Genomic DNA, 18,760 nt, shown 5'->3' on the forward strand with positions numbered 1-18,760 from the left:
AAATATTCAACACCCAAAACAACTTATCCCATGTCTAATAATAGCCAAGTACCTATAATGCAAGAAAACAAAAATTATTAACTGATATATTAAGGGTTGATAGATTTTAAAAACCATTTGTAGAGTCGTTTAAACGATGTGGTGTATCGCTTACTGGATCGTTTAAGTGATCTGGTATAAATAAGCCTGATCGCTTAAGCGATCTTCTGCCATATACCTGATCACTTAAGCGATCTGCTACAAGATACTAGACTTAAAGAAGATCGCTTAAGCAATCTTCTGCCATATACCTGATCGCTGAAGCGATCTGTGATCTGCTGCATTATCCGACATACCAGATCGCTTAAGCGATCCATCAGATCTAGAACACATTTTCAGTCATCTCCACTTATAATCGGTGCTACCACCCTAAGCTACCCACAATGCAAGAAAATATTCAACAAATTTCACTCGTTTCAACTTGCATTACATCAAACATAACCCAAACCCAATCCATCATTAAATCTTTGTAAATCAAAATATAAAATGAAAAGAGGAGATACACATACTTGGACGAAATGTTAGGAGGAGGAGGAGGAGGCAGATCTGTGGCAAAAAATATGTTAATGGCGGAGGAAGAAGATAGTGTTAATGGCAAGAAGAAGAAGATGTAGAGGAAGGAGGAAGAAGAAGATGCAGAGGAAGAAGAAGATGTAGACGAAGTTTAGAATAAACAGCAACCAAGGGAGAGATGCATTAATGGTGGGAGAAAGAAGAAGAAGATATTATGTTTGGGTTTGTTTGCAAGAATTTTAGGTTTTTGGGGACATATTAGAATTTTTAAAAGATTACACAATACTTCATTAATCGTAATTAACCACTAATCATGTATAATTAACCTTAATCAATAATAAGGTTATTTAGTTAACACTTAAAAACTACAAAGACTTTTAATTAAATTTGAACTTCATATGGTCTTTTAATAAGATGCTCCCTATAGGGTTGGTTCAACATCGCACCTCTATGTTGGTAAGTTTCTCATACCCTGTGGCCTCTGTAGCATTTAGCTTATTTGTTTTTTATTTTTTAACATTTGGAATTGTTATTGTGGAAGAGCAAAGTAATTTAACGGCATGGAAAACCACCTGCTCACTTGAAAGTTTTGGAGGAATAGTATGGCAAGTTGCTTCCAAGATTCTATCAAGCTTATTGGGAGACCTTTGAACCATCTTTTCACTCTTTCAATTAGTGACACAGCCAAACAATGACACTTGACGAGAGTTGAGGCCTGCTATAACTCTGTCAAGTCGTTGAATGCATTTAGGTGATCCTAGGGATCACCTATCCCATCGAAGACCGGCATGCTTGGCATCTTGAAGTTTCGACAGAGGGGTGCTCGAGCACCACTTTTGAAAGAGAGGATTCTCCATACCCCTCATACTGCTTATCTTGGCGAGCTCGAAGGCCGTTAAGAATTTGCTACTACTAGTTCAATTGATTAACTGTTGGGTCTCCATTTTTGGCTCCTACAAGGGACCCATTATGACCCTGCAATACATTTAACTGAGTGCAGGCTGACCCATTTTTTTGATTCTGTCAAAACACACTTGCGTGACCATTATTATGCGAGACTTCTGTATTGTGGTAGCTCGGGTTGTATGTGGGATCTGTTGAGGATGGAGTTTACCCTTTCTTGGCGTGAGGTGTGATCATCGCATTGGTTGTGTTTGTCTCTCTAAGAGTTATCCCTTTCTTGGCATGAGGTACAACCCTCGCGCTAGTTATGGGCGTCTCTTTGTCGTTGGCTTTTATTTCCATGTTGGTCTCTTTCTGGCGCCTTAAAGGATTTTGATCTCGCCTTCACCTTGGGTTTTGCTTGCTGATCGAGCCAGAACTCTGAATTGGTGTTGTAGTGCAAGGTGACCAGGGTGGGTCATCTCTCGCCCCTTGAGGTATGTTCTACTATTTGGAGCCTGATGCCCTAATATTGCCTTTTGTAAGGTGGCCATTTGCTGTTGTAGGGTTTGGACTGTTGTCACCAATGTTCCAATCATATCCATCGCTTGTGGATTGGTTGGGGGAGCAATTGAAGTCCCCACCACGTTTGGATTCGATGGCACTACCGGATATATCGATGAGGAAATTTGAACTTCCTCATTGATGGCTTCTAGTTTGTCGGTGCGACTGATTTCAGTCCTACTTTTGACCTAGTTGTGTGAGTCGTGATTGATGTTGCCCTATTCTCAAACAGTAGAACTAGATCCACTGGAGAAACACAAAGAGCTTTTGCAGGGGCCTTCCTTCTAGCGCTAAAATGTTTATGCAAAGACTTACACCAACCAAAGGTATGTGATTGACAATGTTAGAACCACGAAGGATGTGTACGTAATTATGATGGATCAACGATAGAATAATGCAATGATGAATGTACAGTAATTAACATAAAATATTAAAGAACAAAATAGACTTTTTAAAGTGGTTCGACAACTTATAATGCAAAATCTACGTCCACTATTATGTTATTGAATATAAGAAGTAAGTGATATGCCTTTACAAGAGTTTCTAATGAGTTCTTTGTGACCTATTTTTGTCGTCCCCCAAAACAAATTATAAGGGGATTTATATAGCGCCATTTATGGATATAAACTCGAATTCGATAAAACAGGAAAGAGTGTGATCTTCGACTTTTGATCATGGAGCCTATATTGCAAGATATCCTGATACCAAGGAAGGATTTATCCACTCCCGATTTCCCACACAAAATAAAGTTTATTTATTTTTTATAATTTTATTTATGTTAGAAGACAAAAGTGACCTTATACCATTTAATAGAATGTATCATCCCTTAACTAACACTAACAGTCTAACAGGGATCACAATGTCAATTCCATAATCATTAGGACAAAGGAGAATTCACCTGAAACTTCATAGGTGAAAAATTATTTATCCTGATAAATTGCATTAGTAGGTCCAGGAACGCCATACTTAATAATTAAATGAAAGTAAAAGAAATAGCGTGACAGGCTGACATGTTGAAACCGCCAACTTGTGAAGAAAGCAAGAAGAGAATAAAATCGACATCCCTTTATCCAAGGAAAGTAATGATCATTCCACACCTTATTCAGACCATTTTCCGTTATTTAATAATTTAATAATAATAGGACGGTACCGGTTTATTAAATTTTATGTGCCCAACACAACACAAGATGGACTTTTTTTTTATTTATTTGCTTACTTCACTTTTAAGACTTGGTCATTTGATCTCGATAATGACCAATATTATTGAACTTTGTTAATCTCAATTTCACTTTCAATATTATTTAATATCATATACGACTCAAGCTTAAGACATTTAAATTCATATCGTGTCTTGTATTTATTATTAAATAATTGACACATAAAAGAGTATATATAATTAATTTTATAAATCTATGTATAGTCCGAATTGATTGTTATAAAATTACTTTTGATCAGATCAATCATCACTAATGTTTAATCCAATGGCATGTATTGATTAAGCATTAGATAAATCTAATATTGCATGGGATGGGAGAAAATAAAAATAAAACAAATAACAATTAAGTAACTTTTGTTCTTCATTCATTTTCAGTTTTCTTCTTTATGTGCCGCCCCATATATGGATTATACAAAACACAGCTCTCCATAGCTATATTTTTCTTGCTCAAACCCATATAAAGTTTACCAAAAAGGAAACAAGATTCCTTCACTTTTTTCTCTTTTCAATCTCAACTTTTCTTTTGTTTTCTCTTCCTAACAAAAACTTCCACTCCTGTAAACTAAACACTCTGCCCATCACAAACCTTTTGGACTCATCGCTGGTTTTTAAGGTAATCGGTTCATCTTCATTCTTTCTTTTCTAATTCATTTGTTGGATTTTTTTTCTCTCTCCCGGTGGATAAATTCTCACTTTATGATCAATCAATCACCAAGTTTTCATTTTTTTTTTTTTTTTTAATTTTTTTTGGTTTCAGCTGTTGAGCTGATCATCCTCTGATTGATTGGAATTTTATTTGATTGCATTTTTTGAGTTGGGTTTATGGTTTAGTTGTTATATGTTTCGTCTTTTAATATGTTTTCTTTGAATTTGGTTGTGAATGGATCTACTGGATGAGGATTTGTTTCTGATGGATTGTTTTTTATTTTATTGAAACAGACACATTTTTCTTGTTGTAGAGATTATCTGGAGAGTGAAATGGGAGTTGATGCAATGAAAATTGGGGTTCAAATCAGGAAAGTTATGGCTTTTTCAATAAGAAGTTGCTATAGATCAGTTTGTAATCATCCATTCCTTGTGGGTTTTATGTGTTTTTTGATACTGCTGTATAGATCATCTCCTTTTATCTTTTCCCTTTTGGTTTCTGCCTCTCCTGTTTTGGTTTGTACTGCTATGTTGCTTGGTGCCCTCTTGAGTTTGGGAAAACCAAACATACCTGAAATTGAGAAAGAAGAGAAGGTTAGCACTCATGAGATTGCTTCTTTTAAAACTGGGGTTGTAGAAGAGAGTACTGTTGTTGAGAGAGATGTGATTGGAAGCTTTTCAACGGCGGAGAGATATATAGGAAAGGGAAGGGACGTGGCAGAGAGTGCTCTTGATGAGTCAATTTTAGTGGAGAATAGAGTAAGTGAGGTTGAGGAAGATGGTGGTTTGGTTGATTGTATGCCATTGATTGATGTGAATTCGAGGGAAATTCAGTGCGAGAAGCAAGTGATTGAGCATGTTGAGAGAGAATTGAATGATTTGGAGACTGAGAAGAAGAGGGAAGTTCATGAGGAGAAACCGCAGATTGAAGAAAAGTTGAATGATGTTGGTGGGGAGGTGGTAGATAATTTGTATTCTGAGGATATAGGTAATAATCTTGAGGTCAAAAATGATAAATCTCCTGCAGAGTTGATTAATGCACTCAAGGAAGATCAGCTGGATTATGCTAGAGGCATGTCTTGGAAACGGTTAGGAGAAGAATACAATGATGACAATGATGATGATGACGAAGAGACTCTGGATTCAGGGTCTAGTGGGGCAGAAAGTTCCTCACCAGATGCTTCGATGGCTGACATTCTCCCAATGCTTGATGAGCTCCACCCGCTTCTAGACTTGGAAGCTCCTCAACCTGTCCATATATCTAACGATGAATCAGATGCTGGTTCGCGGATGTCCCATAAGAGTGATATTGAAAGCGTTGAGTCTAAGGAAAGTGATAATGACGGAGAAGGAGAAGGTGAGGATGATAATGATGATGAGGAGGAAGAAGGAGAAGCGGCAAAGGAGGAAAATGAGGATGAAAGTAAATCTGCAATTAAATGGACAGAGGTTGATCAGAAGAATCTCATGGATTTGGGGACTTCAGAGCTTGAAAGGAACCAACGTCTAGAGAATCTTATTGCAAGGAGAAGAGCTCGTAAAAACTTGAGATTGATGACTGAGAAGAATCTGATAGATTTAGAAAGTACTGATCTTCCATTTAATGTTCCACCTATTGCAACAACAAGGCGAAACCCATTTGAACTTCCTTATGATCTCTATGGTGATATGGCTATTCCTGGTTCTGCACCTTCCATTCTATTGCCCAGACGAAATCCTTTTGATCTTCCTTACGACCCAAATGAAGAAAAACCTGATCTCAAAGGAGACAGTTTCCAACAAGAGTTCACAGCTGTTCAACCAAAGGAACCAGTATACAGAAGGAATGAAACCTTCAGCATAGGAGCATCTGTTTTTGGGGGTTCCAAGCAGGAAAGGCAAGACTTCAGCTGGAGACCGTATTTTGTACCAGAACGGTGTTCTTCAGAAGAAGGAACAAGCTATTCTGCATTCCAGAGGCAATTAAGTGAAATTAGTGAGTCGAAGATTAGTTCTGTTCCTGATACTGAATCATTGAGTTCAGCTGTTGATGAAGAGGACCGGCAGTTCCATGAACAAGTACCAGAACAATTTTCTTCAGAAGAAATGAGCTATACCACATTTCAGAGACAAATAAGTGAAATTAGTGATTCAAAAGTAAGTTCTGTTCCTGATATGGAGTCAGTAAATTCAGTGGTGGATGAGGAGGACAAGAAGCCAAACAAACAAGATGTTTCTCGGGAGACAAAATTGATCTCTAACATGGACTGTGCCACTGATCATGTTGAATTTGGAAGCCAATCCTCTGAAGATGTTGATGCTGTAGATATTGAACAAGCTGAGAATAGGGATGTTCACCACAATGAGGTTGAAATTACTTTAGGGGGTGTGGAGAATCACCATGAAAAGGAACAGTGTGTTTCTGGGACTGAAGGGATGAATACTCCTGAGGAATCTAATGTGAATGAGAGTTTGCCTGGAACAGAAGCAATGCCTACTCCTAAGGAACTCAGTACAAAAGAAATTCATCTGAAAACAGAACCAGGTGAAGAGGATTACAGTAGTGGGTCAAGCTTCTCATCATTGTCAGAAGTAAATGATAAAATTTCTGATATGAGAGGAGGAGGATTGATGAGTTTGGAGCCTAAAGCCAACCATTTTGAAGAATCAGGTGTTTCAACTCGTACTTCTCTTGAGGAGTCGGAATTTCGATTAATGAGCGGGGTGCTGGAACAGAGGGAGCCTGTGTTTGATTCAAGCCCCCAACAAATGGAGAAATTCCTGTCATTTGCCTCCATTTCATCTGATACACAACTAGAAATAACTAGAATGCTTGTGTATGCAAATGAATCTGAACAACACATTGAGGAAAGTGAGAAGGATACTTCTGATGATTTTGAAGAGGTGGGTACAGGCTCCTCAGAAGGTCATGCAGCAGATGAAGATGAATCATCATCAAGGGAAGTTGCATTGTCACAGACGAGTGAGCATGATCTTAACAGGGTTGGTTCTTCAGGTATTGATCCAAACACTGATGATCAAAAGGGAGCCACTGTGAGGCTGTTCTCTTCAGACATTATTCCTGTAGAGGAGTATACTTTATATGGGGGAGAACAATTTCTCCCCGAAAAGGATCAAGTTGTCTCATTAAGTCATGATTCTGAGAATCATCAAGAGTTGGATGAGAAGTTTGGTTCTGCAGTTCCTGATGATCAGATTTCTGACTCCTATTCAAGTTTGTCTGCCCCAGAGGGGCAAAAACCTTCAATGATGGTTGAACATGTTACTCTGTGCAGCAGTGAGTCTGAGCCTGTAGAGGAAACAACAAAAGATAAGGAAGAAACTGTGCAACCTGAACTGGATGAAGTCCATTTGTCAAGTTCATTAGACAAGAAGTCAGTTGAGGAAGGCATGACAGACAAGGATAGACATTTTCTGCAGGAACCAGGTCAAGGCCACTCGTCAAGTTTTGATGAAGATATTCATGTTGATGGCCACCTAGATGTTTCTGAGGGTTTGGATTCTGTGCCTTTGAGTTCCCAGCATATGGATTCCAAGAACTTCACATTGTCTACCCCAGTGGAACAGCAGTCTCCCCTTGTGACTGTGCAAGTTCCAACAGTTCATCATTCTTTAGAGGCTGATCGTGTACAGGAGCATTCATTAGATAAGGGAGAAACTCATGAGCTTGAAAAGGATCAAGTCCAATCATCTGAGTCAAAGATTGATTCTGGTCTAAGGGTGATTTCTGCCAAGTATAGTAATGAAGATGTTCATTCTGAAGAAATATCCACATCTGAATTGGAGAAGCAGTTATCTTGGTCAGATAAATCACCATCTTATGATGACGTTGATGAAACCCAGGTGAGTAATGTTACTGTTTTTTGCTTTATTTATCCAAGTATTTTGTCCTTCCTTTTTTTTTTTTTTTTAATGTCATGTCATGCTTACTGGATGATAATTTGTTTAATAGTTGTGCTTATTGCTTTAATTGTGCACTGTCATTGCTAAGAAATCAACATTACATTGTCTTTTCTTGATAGTTGTCTTCTTTATTTATATTTGTCAAACAAATGGTTCTGCTGGTTTGATCAATTGACTTTTTGATATCATGGGTAGCAATGTGAAATATGTTAAATAGCTTGTATAGGACTTGTACTGATTTCTTTGACATCATGCAGGAAGCACCTATCCTCCTGACAGAGTCTACAAAGGAAGTAAACATTGTCAACGATGCAAATGTATCTGAAGTTCCTGATCATGTTCATGAGGTGGAAAATTTGAAAAATTCATCATCTCAGACTTCCAATTCCTCTTCAACCCCATTCGAGAGTTCTGAAAGTGGATCTCCGGATGGGGAGAAAGTAAGCATTCTCAACATTGCAAATGTCTCTGAAGTTCCTAATCATGAGGAAAAAACTTTGAAAACTTCTTCATCCTTAACGTCTAACTCTGGTTCAACCACATTTGAAAGTACTGGAGATAGATCTCCTGGTGGAGAGGATGTCAAAGATGAAATCCTTGATGGAGTTGTATATGGGGACCATGATCAGGTCAAAGAACACTTCAGTTCTTTGGTAGAATCATATGGTCCTCGCATTGATGAGGAAAACTTCAATGAAGAAGCAGATGAATTAAGAGAAATTGATGAAGGATTGCTGTCTGAACTAGACACTGTTGGTGACTTTAGCATCAGAGAAGTTGGTGAGTCACACCATATTGAACTGACACCCGAGGAGATCAATATCTCAAATGTTGAGTCATTTCCCAATGATTCCATACCAGCAGCAACCAATGCAGAGCTACCAATTCTTGAAGCAAAATCAGTTCAAGATATTGTCTTGGCATTTAAGCAACTTGATGAAGGAGTAGATGTGGAGGAAGTCATCCTACCCAGTATGCTTGAGGATCAGGTAGTTGTCGGTGAAAATGCAGATCCAGTGGGTATCAGCTCAGACTTTCCTGTTCTCAACGCAAGATCTCTAGAGGATATTCATTCTGCTTTGAAGCAAGTTTCACAAAGTAATCAGGTTGAGTTATTGAAACCCTTGGAATCAGAGGATCAATCAGCAGAAATGAAAGAAAAAGAAGCGGTTTCTACTAAGCAAATTGAAGCATCAAGTATTGTTGAATCTGTTATGCTGGAAAATAGTGTGACAGCAGGTGATGATTCAAAACAAGTGTCTGAGGAAACATCTAAAAGTTCTAGTTTAAGTATATCCAATGGTGAGAAGGAAAATCATGTAAGTGGAGATGAAATTCTCGTGCCTGTTCTTGCTCAAGCTCCAGTAATTCAGATTGACAGCAAGAATCCAAAAATAAGCTGAGGTAGACATATATCGATGGTCTGCGTTTTCCTCAGTTTTTTCCACGATGATGGGCTTGGTTGACTTTATGTTATTTATCACATTGTATTTGGTAGGGGATGCATTTGGTTTAACTTTTTTTTTGGTTGATTTCTTCAGGAATGAGTTTTTAGTTTGATTTCTTGAAGTGTGAAGTTTTCTTCTTGTTTTCCCTTGCCTATTGAGAGTGAGCATATCTAATCTTGTTGAGAGGGATGTTTTGGGTCCTTGCATATTGTAAATTTTGGATGTAGAAGTGATGATGTGATAATGTTTTGACTTTCTGAGTACATGTGAATGCAATTTTGATGTAACTTATTGTCACTATGTGTTTGTTGAAAGTTGCAGATTTTGCCTACAAATATTTACATGATTTATTTATACAACCAGAAAGTTGGACAGACTTTTGATTTTGTTATTTCTCGGTAACCGAGAATTACAACCTAATGACGGTAGAACTCCGAAACTAAGCTACCCTAGAACAAGCGAGGGAAAGCTCACCCCAAAAGAACAAAGAGACCAAGGATATACAATCCTTAACAAAAGAAACAATCCTCTCCCTTCTTAAACTAACTATGGAGACTATATACAAGCCCTCACCAGGCCGACAGCCTCAAGGGCACCGAAACTGCTAAACCGCAATGGCAGCAGGCGGAACCAACCCAGCATCCGAAAACGCCACCAGCAGCGCACCAGCATGCAGATTCATCAGTTCTTATGTTGAGTTACTGAGGTGAAATAAACTTTTATGTTCGGAGTTACATTTAAGATGGGATGAAAATTCAGAGTTACATAATGCCATTAATTTTCATTATACAAGTAGGAATAACATTGAAAAATAAATACATAAATAATTTATATAATAGAGTAATATTTTTTTAATAGTCATGAAATGGGTAAAAATCATTTACCACCCCAGCTTTATTCAAAAAACTCACTCGGAGGGAACATTATAGACAACCCTAAATGGTAATTCCGTTCAACTTTTTGTTAGGATTTGTGTGAGAATATCTCATGTAAACACAAACCAAAATAAGCTACTTAACAGTCATATGCAGGATAATAAAATTTACTGTGATCACTTGTTTGGAATAGTATTATTGTACTAAATGACTACAGTAACAACAACTACTAGTACCGCAATAAAAAATAATAATGTTAGATATACAAACAAATCTTATAAAGAATTTGTGTACAAACTGATGTGATAGAAAATAAATAAAAAAGTAAATACAAAAAGTTAAACTTATTATATTCATTCTTCTATTTATTTTTTGTCACATTAGATTGTACACAAATCTTTGTAAGATTTTAAGACTCCATTTGTTTTAATATTTTTAAACTATCCTATTCCTATAATTCTGGAAATATACATTTGTTTCCCTATTCTGAAAATCATATTATATTTTATTCAACTACTTTAAACCTTTAGGTTTGTTAATTTAACTAAACACCCCCCAAAAAAGTTTAGAAATTGACAAAAACATCATCACCCACCCACATTTGTAAAATTCCAACCACCACCGCCAGAAGATGGTTGAAATTTGGTATAATGACGTACTACCGACTGGATCTAGTGGATAGTGCATCAATATAGTCTTTTCCGACCAGTGGATCTGGCCAAAAAAGGCCAGATCTACGGCAAAAGATATGATCATTAACGGCCAAATTTTTTGGTGTAAATAGTTGTCAACGATGGCCAAGATATGGACATCATTGACAACCAAACGCAGCCAGATCTAGCTGGAAAAGGTCATCTCAGCCTACAACTGGTCAGATCCAACCGGTCGTACGTCGATACAGTAACTCCAACCACCCTCCAGCGATGGTGGCCGACTGCTGATATTTAATGAGTGGGTGGGGGTGTTTTTATAATTTTTAATGTTTTTATTAAAGGGGTGTTTAGTAAATTAACAAACATAGACAGTGTTTTTGTTATTTTTTAAATCCTACCTCGTTATTACCACCTAACTCTTACTTTTTCAAAAATACTAAAACAAATGCACCTGGTGTATTTGTTTAAATATCTTATTCGTATTTCAAATCAAAATGCACATTTGTTTCCTATTCTCAAAATACTACTCCAAATTTTTCAACTATATTTAATTTTTAAATTCTACCTCGTAATAATCACCCACTACCTCGTAATAACCATTAAACTCTACCTAAAAATAATATTTCAAAAATACTACTCCAAATAACTAAGGCTCCGTTTGGTTGCCAATTGGGAATACTACTTTTAGTATTCCCAAAAAAGTTAAACAGTAAAATACCCAAAAACTTTGATTTTTGGGAATACTACTCCTAATATTATTCAACTTTTTTTAAACCCCTTAAATTTGATAATTTAATTAAATACCCCTAAATATTTTTTTTTAAATTACAAAAACACCCCAGTAATTTATATTTACCAGATTCCAGCCACCACTGCCGGAAAATGGCCGGAATCTGTTAGGATGGTGCACTACCGGCTGAATCTGGCAGGTAGTGCGCCGATCTAGCCTTTTCCGGTCAGATCCACTGTGGATCTGGCCTGAAAAGGCCAGATCTAAGGCCAAAGATCTGGCCGTTGACAGTCAGATCTTTGGCCGTAACGGTTTATAACGACGGCCAACAAACGGTTGGTCGTCGTTGACGAGAAAATACGGCCAGATCTGGCCGTTGACGGCCAAATCTGGCCATAGATCTAGCCTTTGTCGGCCAGATCCACCGTGGATCTGGCCGGCAAAGGCCATATCAGCGCACGACCGGCAAGATCCAGCCGGTCATACGCCAATACGGTGAACCCGGCCACCCTCCGGCGGTGGTGGCCGGCTGTCTGTATTTGACATTGGGTTGGGGGTGTTTTTGTTAACTTTTAAGATTTTATTATAGGGGGTGTTTTGTAAATAAACAAATATAGGGGTATTTTATTAATTTATAAATCCTACATCGTAATACCCGCCCAATTCAACTTTTTTTTTACTTTTTTCAGAAAACTTTTCCCAAAAACACCCAATTGTGAACCAAACGGAGCCTAAGGTTTCGTTTGGTTTAAAATTGGAAATACTACTCTTAGTATTCCCAAAAAAGTTAAACAGTAAAATACCCAAAAACTCTCATTTTTGGGAATACTACTTTCAATATTATTCAATTTTTTTTAAACCCTCTAAATTTGTTAATTTAATTAAATACCCCAAAATATTTTTTTAAAAATTATAAAAACACTCCAACAATCCACATTTACCAGATTCCGGCCACCATCGCCTGAAAATGGCCGGAATCTGGTAGGATGGCGCACTACCGACTAAATCTGACCGGTAGTGCGCCGATCTAGCTTTTTCCAGCCAGATCCACGGTCGATCTGGCCGAAAAAGGCCAGATCTAAGGCCAAAGATCTGGCCGTTGACGGCCAAATCTTTGGCCGTAACAGTCGGTCACGACGGCCAACAAACGGTTGTCGTTGACCACCAACGACGACCGTTTGTTGGTCGTCATTGAGAGCAAATATGGTCAGATCTGGCCGGCAAAGGCCATAGTGGTGCATGACCGGCAAGATCCAGCCGATCATGCGTCGATAAGACGACTCCGGCCACCTCCGGTGGTGGTGGCCGGCTGGGGGTATTTGAGGGTGGGTTAGGGGTGTTTTTGTTAACTTTTAATGTTTTATTATAGGGGGTATTTTGTAAAAAAAAAACATAGGGGGCATTTTATTAATTTATAAATCCTACCTCGTAATACCCACCCAATTCAACTTTTTTTAACTTTTTTCAAAAAACTTTTCCCAAAACCCCCAAATTTTGAACCAAGCGAAGCCTAAAATACGCATTTGTTTCCCTATCCTATCCGTATTCCAAGTCAAAATGCATATTTGTTTCCCTATTCTTAAAATCCTATCCTAAATTATTCAACTATTTTTAATTTTCAAATTTTATCTCGTAATAACTACCCAACTCTACCTAACAATAATATTTTAAAATTACTGCTCCAAATAACTAAACACACACAGTACCCTGTTTCTTTTGGATTTGGAAAATGGTATCAAGTGGCACACAATGAAATGGTGATCCACCTCAGCAAGCTAAGAGAGAGGCAAAACCCTTTGGTGGATTTACAGTCAACAACTGCGTGTTGTTGGTCCAGACACTCAACTCAGAAAGATTCACCATTATTTACCACACAAATCACCTGCCCTGATCATATTTTATGATTTTATCCATTCAAAATACATTAATGGGAATCTACATATTTGCTACCGAGGATATTCATACGAAGACCAATGCTTATCCAACAAATGATAATTGTAAATTCACTAGTCGAATTACATTTTGCTATAATGTTATAATATTGACTAGCTACTCCAAACCTTATAACAAAATCAACATTGTGCTTACACACAATAAACTACAAAACAAATTACACAAAAAACTTATTACAAATAAAATCAAAAATAAAATATTAGACTGAACTGTTGATACAGATTTATATGACTTTGTGGGAAGAATAAACCTAGGGGATTTTTCACTAGGGCTACATCTTCAGCAACCACCACCACTTGCAGGTTCAATAGAACTCAGTAGCCCATTGCCTCTTAGTTGCATGCAATGATCCTCTGCATCAGTTTGAGAACAAATAATCACAACAGACAATCCATTGTAGTGTGTTCTTTACATGATATTAACTGCATTNAAAATTATGTCAGTTGAAAAACTCAAAGTTTTGACTTTTCACTCAAATTTTTGAATTTTCACTTAAATTTCTTAATAGTTTACTTTAATAGTTTTGACAATATTATCCTCATTTAATATCAATAATTACACATATGCCCATTTAAATAACCCTTTTTAACACTTTCTTTTAATATGTCAATATTTTTTTACTTTCAAGTCTCCGCATTTTTTATCAGATTAACTTTTTGATCAAGCATTTTAATTCAACTAGATATTTATCTTTAATTTTAAGTTTAAAAACTTAAGACACTATTTAAATAATACTAAATAAATTTATTTAAATAATAATTATTCAATATCAAATGGGCATATATGTCCAAATGTCAAAATGTTTAGATCTTTTTGTTTGCAAAAACAAACAACTTATACTTTTAATCACACCATAAAAAATAAAAGAACAAACATACATTCGGATTATATATCAAATTTTAAACCAATTAAGTTCTATTCAGTTTTCAGATAAAAAATTAAAAATAAAAAAATAAATAAAAAAACCCACCTAAATCAGACTAATCATATAAAGGTAAAAGTAAATACCTGAACAACCCTATTTGAATCTGTTAATGTATTTGGACTTCCATCATGCTCCATAACCTTTCCACTAGGATGCGCAGTAGATGTTTCATCCCCTCGATTATTAGACAATTGGGCTTCTGCTGGGTTAAGCATTGAGGAGCCCGATTCTCCTGTTGGGAACGAACTTGGACCAACAGGTAACCCTCCATGAACCTTGCCAAAAGCACCTGAATTTTCAGCAACACCATGTAGAAGCTTATTATTCACAGCCAAGGAGATATTCAGATGTTCAAACCTCAATCATAACAGCTTCTAAATTGGAAAGAAAATAATCATCAAAGACAAAATCAAAAATAAATATAAAAAATACATCAGGAAAAGAATCTTAAACATGCACGGTGCCTAATCTTTTCAGTAAAGACTCAACCCCTAGTTGAAATAAAAAAGTAAAAAAAACTGCACAGTTTTCAGCCAATACCAACAAACTAAATACCATAGTCTTTTTTAAAAAAAAAAAAAGAAAAAAAAAAGAATCAAAGAAAAAGAAAAAAATTAAGAGTGAAAAACAAAGAAAATCCAATACTCTAATTTTACAATATTTGTCAAATCCTTACTTCCTCCAAGAGATGATACTGTTGGATGTTGCATTGCAGATTCTGACATCATGTTACTGGGAACAACATTTGAAGAAAACTTGGGAACATGAGATCTTTCAAACGGAAATCCTGCTCTATTCCATACACCCCTAGAAGCAAGAATGTCATTTGTAGAAGGAAGGGAACTCCCTTGCTGCTGTCCTGAAGTGTTATGAGAAGAGGAAACTTCCACCTCTTCAGGGAATTTTGAAGCCGAAGCCCTCGAAAGTGAATTACTAATGTTAGCTGAATCCATTGGCTTTTCAGTAACATTTTGACCCTCTTGTTTGACTCTAAGTACTGAACTCATGTTGCCAGACAAAGATGAAAAATGTTCCATTTGACCACCACTTGGAATCATGTTAAAGTTAGAAAGCTCACCACCTTTAACTGAAAAACCCCCAGGTGATTCAACCTTATTCATCTTGCCCCTCCTTGCATTAACCACAGGGTTCCGGGAATCATGTTGCTGGGGGTTCTCATTTTGTGATTCCACTGGAATTGATGAATCACCCCTCTTCCTCTTAGTTGCAGCCTTTTTACCATCTTTTTGCCTTTCTTGTGATTGTGAGTTGGCAGACCTAGTGTCCAAACTAGATGGACTTTCGTGATCAAAAGACTGACTACTTCTATGAGTTCCAGATGCTTGATAATAATCGTGTCCTGCAGTATTAGGGCCCACAGGCGGCCTACTAGAAGTAAATGGGTCAATTTTAGACATTTCATTTTCAGTCAAGCCCATTTTGGGATCTTTCGCAACTCCAACCACCTGTGAAGAAGATCCTGAAAAATAGTTTTCCCATTTCAATGATCCAATATTACAAGAAACTTCCAGGAGAGATTCTAAAAATTGAACTGCTAGTCATCTAACAGCAATCTAACTAAAAGCTTTTACCTGCACATTGAGCTGTTGAAGAATCCCCCATTTGAGTCCCACTGGTCAAAGGAAGACGTGATGACTTCAAAGCTTCAATATCAAGACCATTCTGATTGATAACTGTCTCCATCGCCCTAGAAAAGGAAATAGCATCAGAGGAAGAACCAGCAAGGATGATCCATGTTAATAATTTGCCAAAAATAGACAATAGGTTCTTTGGCTAAAAAGTTGCGATCTCTTCAAGCATGAATAAGCCAACACTAAAAGAAGTGAAAGAATGGGGGACAAGACGCTGATAAAAGTGTGCATGAAGACAAACAAGAAGTTAAACAAGACTGCAAGGCAAGTGGTGTGCAAATCATATAAATTAAATCTGCAGACACACAGCTGCTATGCAATCCTTCCAATTTTGAGCTAAACTACCGAACTATTAAAGAAGAAAAATCCATTGATACATAGAACAGTCTCAAACCTCCAAGCATATGTCTGGAAGTTTCATTATTCATCTGAAAAATATGTTTGCATAGGTAATACGGAAACCAAGTTCTAGTCCACTGGGGGAAGGAAAAAAAAAAAGATTTCCAACCTTTAAAAGAGAATATCATCATCATTCATGTTCATGGACCCCCTAATTCACTCAAGCCATATTTGATCCCAAATAATATTTTATTTTCCATAATACAACAAGAGCTTGTCGAAATGCCTCAAACTAAGGCATCACCACCTAAATCTGGCCAATAAAGTCTCATACTTTAATTTCAAAGGAAAACAGAATGCAACCCTCTAGTCTCCCAATGTACTCAACCAAATGTACTCAACCAAATTTATCTACTTAAATTGAATATCTGCAGGACTTATTAAATCCAAAAGCAGTTAAAATGCAAGAACAACAGCATCTCCAAATTTTCCACTCTGTCTATAATTTATTGGTCAATTAACAAATTTCCTAATCAACCTAAAAAGGCATTTTGAACATAAAACAAGAAAACAAATTAAAATAGATAGACTAACAGTTATATTGAAATGTCGCACCTTGATATAACTTGATATGGCATTGAATGCTCCTTCCCACTTGATTTCATATGTTGCAATATCTGAAGCAATCAAATTTTATTATAAATACATGGTGACGTACAAATTATAAGCGACTAGCACAATCAAGAATATCTAATGAGATAAAACATAAACTAAAAAAAAAAAAAAAAAAACTAACCACGTAAAGTTTTGTAGCCAATTTTGCAGGCTCATCTTTAGAATCTTGAATGAGCTTGTGCAAAAACTTTGCTGCTTCCAACTCGACATTGTGTGAAGACGCCATCTCATTTCAACTACAGTTCAGCAGAGCAAAAGAAAACAAAAAAATTAATCCATTGTGCATTAGAATTCAATCCACCTGAATTAATTATAACTTAGTATTGTAAATGCACACCCATCACGACTATCTGATATATCTAATCATCACCATACATACCTAACAGATGCTGCAGGACAGAATAAGCATTCAACAGCAAAAAATATAATTATGATAATTCTCCAGAATCACTCTATGTACATATCCAAAACTTCTTATAAGGCGCCAGGAATATGATTTTCCAATCTAAATTACCATTATTCAACTTCTCACAAGAAGATTCTAACGCATTTATTAAAAGTTGAAAATAGAAAATCATCAATTGAAGTGATCAGGAAATCAACGAATTTGTCAATATCTACTTCACCACAAACTTAAATAACATTTATAATTCATTTCTTAATTTAACCTACAAGCCCTAAAAACAGTATAAATAGCTAAATTTGCCACATATCTCATACAAAACCACCACTGTAATACACGCCTCTGCATACATGCGTACAGGTTAGGGTTCCAACAACTAGACCATTAAAGTCCGAAATAACCACATTGAGCTTTGAAACTGTGTTTTCCACAAACAAAACACAAAATCACGACGCGAATTTGTCTTAACATGTAGATGATCTTCCGGAACACTGATTTTTCCAGGAAAACCTTTCTCTAGGGAACAAGGGTTAAGAAAAGAAAAGGCAAACTCTGGAACTCAAATTAGAGTATTGAAATGGTTACCTGGTCGGAGATCCGACACGAAAAACGTTGTCGTCGTTGACACCAGTTGGTCGCTCACCTACATAGAGAAGGTTTTTGCCTTAGATGTGCGAGTAGAGGAGATAAAAATGGTCCGGTTCTACTTTCTAAACGAGCCTTTTCGAGGGACTTTTGCGAAATTATCAATTTCCCCCTTCCTTCGAGAAGTAATTAACGTAAAAGTGAATATTACTTGGATGACCACAAGTTATCGTAATTTTATTTACCCCTATTTTAAAAAAATTATATAAACACCCCTGTAGTTTGTTATAATGAAATTGACAACTCTTTTTCTAAAGAATTATTTAATCATAGGGCCTCAACAAATGATAATCTCTAGATGTAAAAAGGACAAATCTATATTTGTGATAAATCTTACTATTTTAGGGGTCTAGAAATACTATTTACTGGTAGTTTGTGAAAAAATAAAATAAACATTTTTTATAGTTAACTACTTTCTTCCAACCGAAATAATGGTTTAACGTACTTTTCCATTTATAGAATTTTAAAAAACCACTTTACTACTTAAATGACGTTTAGTTTAGGAAATGTTAGATTACTGGAAAATTAGATTGTCTTAAAGATTACTGGGAATCTTTAAGAAAATATGTTTGGTTAATTGGTGAGTATGTTATATTAATATGTTTGGTTGGAGGAATAAATTGGTGAGTATATTATTTAAATTACTAAATTGTCCTCTAATTAAATATTATTATTAAATTATGTTTTAATATTGATTATT

The 18,760-nt window shown here is 36.3% G+C and overlaps 2 protein-coding genes across 2 annotated transcripts; one reads left to right on the plus strand and one right to left on the minus strand.

The window, feature by feature from the left end:
• Positions 1-3,594: 3,594 nt before the first annotated feature.
• On the plus strand, positions 3,595-9,165 carry LOC116140374. The gene is made up of 4 exons (XM_031426023.1): positions 3,595-3,827; positions 3,972-4,028; positions 4,154-7,702; positions 8,020-9,165. The coding sequence occupies exons 3-4, from the start codon at positions 4,193-4,195 to the stop codon at positions 9,163-9,165; spliced, it is 4,656 nt and encodes a 1,551-aa protein (XP_031281883.1). The 5' UTR covers positions 3,595-3,827; positions 3,972-4,028; positions 4,154-4,192.
• A 4,588-nt stretch (positions 9,166-13,753) lies between these two features.
• Positions 13,754-18,086, minus strand: LOC116140385 (chromatin structure-remodeling complex protein SYD-like). Its single transcript, XM_031426030.1, has 7 exons — positions 18,001-18,086; positions 17,134-17,248; positions 16,953-17,014; positions 15,939-16,054; positions 15,023-15,826; positions 14,430-14,635; positions 13,754-13,774 (listed from the first exon to the last, which is right to left on the minus strand). The coding sequence occupies exons 2-7, from the start codon at positions 17,236-17,238 to the stop codon at positions 13,754-13,756; spliced, it is 1,314 nt and encodes a 437-aa protein (XP_031281890.1). The 5' UTR covers positions 17,239-17,248; positions 18,001-18,086.
• Between the last annotated feature and the right edge of the window lie 674 nt (positions 18,087-18,760).

The sequence above is a fragment of the Pistacia vera genome, unplaced genomic scaffold (assembly GCF_008641045.1).
Source record: "Pistacia vera cultivar Batoury unplaced genomic scaffold, PisVer_v2 Contig1108, whole genome shotgun sequence".
In the NCBI taxonomy this organism is placed as follows: domain Eukaryota; kingdom Viridiplantae; phylum Streptophyta; class Magnoliopsida; order Sapindales; family Anacardiaceae; genus Pistacia; species Pistacia vera.

What these genes read in the sequence shown, in the direction of transcription:
- LOC116140374 (XM_031426023.1), top strand. Translation starts at nt 4,193, where the DNA reads ATGGGAGTTGATGCAATGAAAATTGGGGTTCAAATCAGGAAAGTTATG. An exon ending in ATGACGTTGATGAAACCCAG is followed by an intron (nt 7,703 to 8,019) that starts GTGAGTAATGTT and finishes GACATCATGCAG; the next exon opens with GAAGCACCTATCCTCCTGAC.
- LOC116140385 (XM_031426030.1), bottom strand. Translation starts at nt 17,238, where the DNA reads ATGGCGTCTTCACACAATGTCGAGTTGGAAGCAGCAAAGTTTTTGCAC. An exon ending in TTCAACAGCTCAATGTGCAG is followed by an intron (nt 15,827 to 15,938) that starts GTAAAAGCTTTT and finishes ACTATTTTTCAG; the next exon opens with GATCTTCTTCACAGGTGGTT. An exon ending in AGTATCATCTCTTGGAGGAA is followed by an intron (nt 14,636 to 15,022) that starts GTAAGGATTTGA and finishes CTGAAAATTCAG; the next exon opens with GTGCTTTTGGCAAGGTTCAT.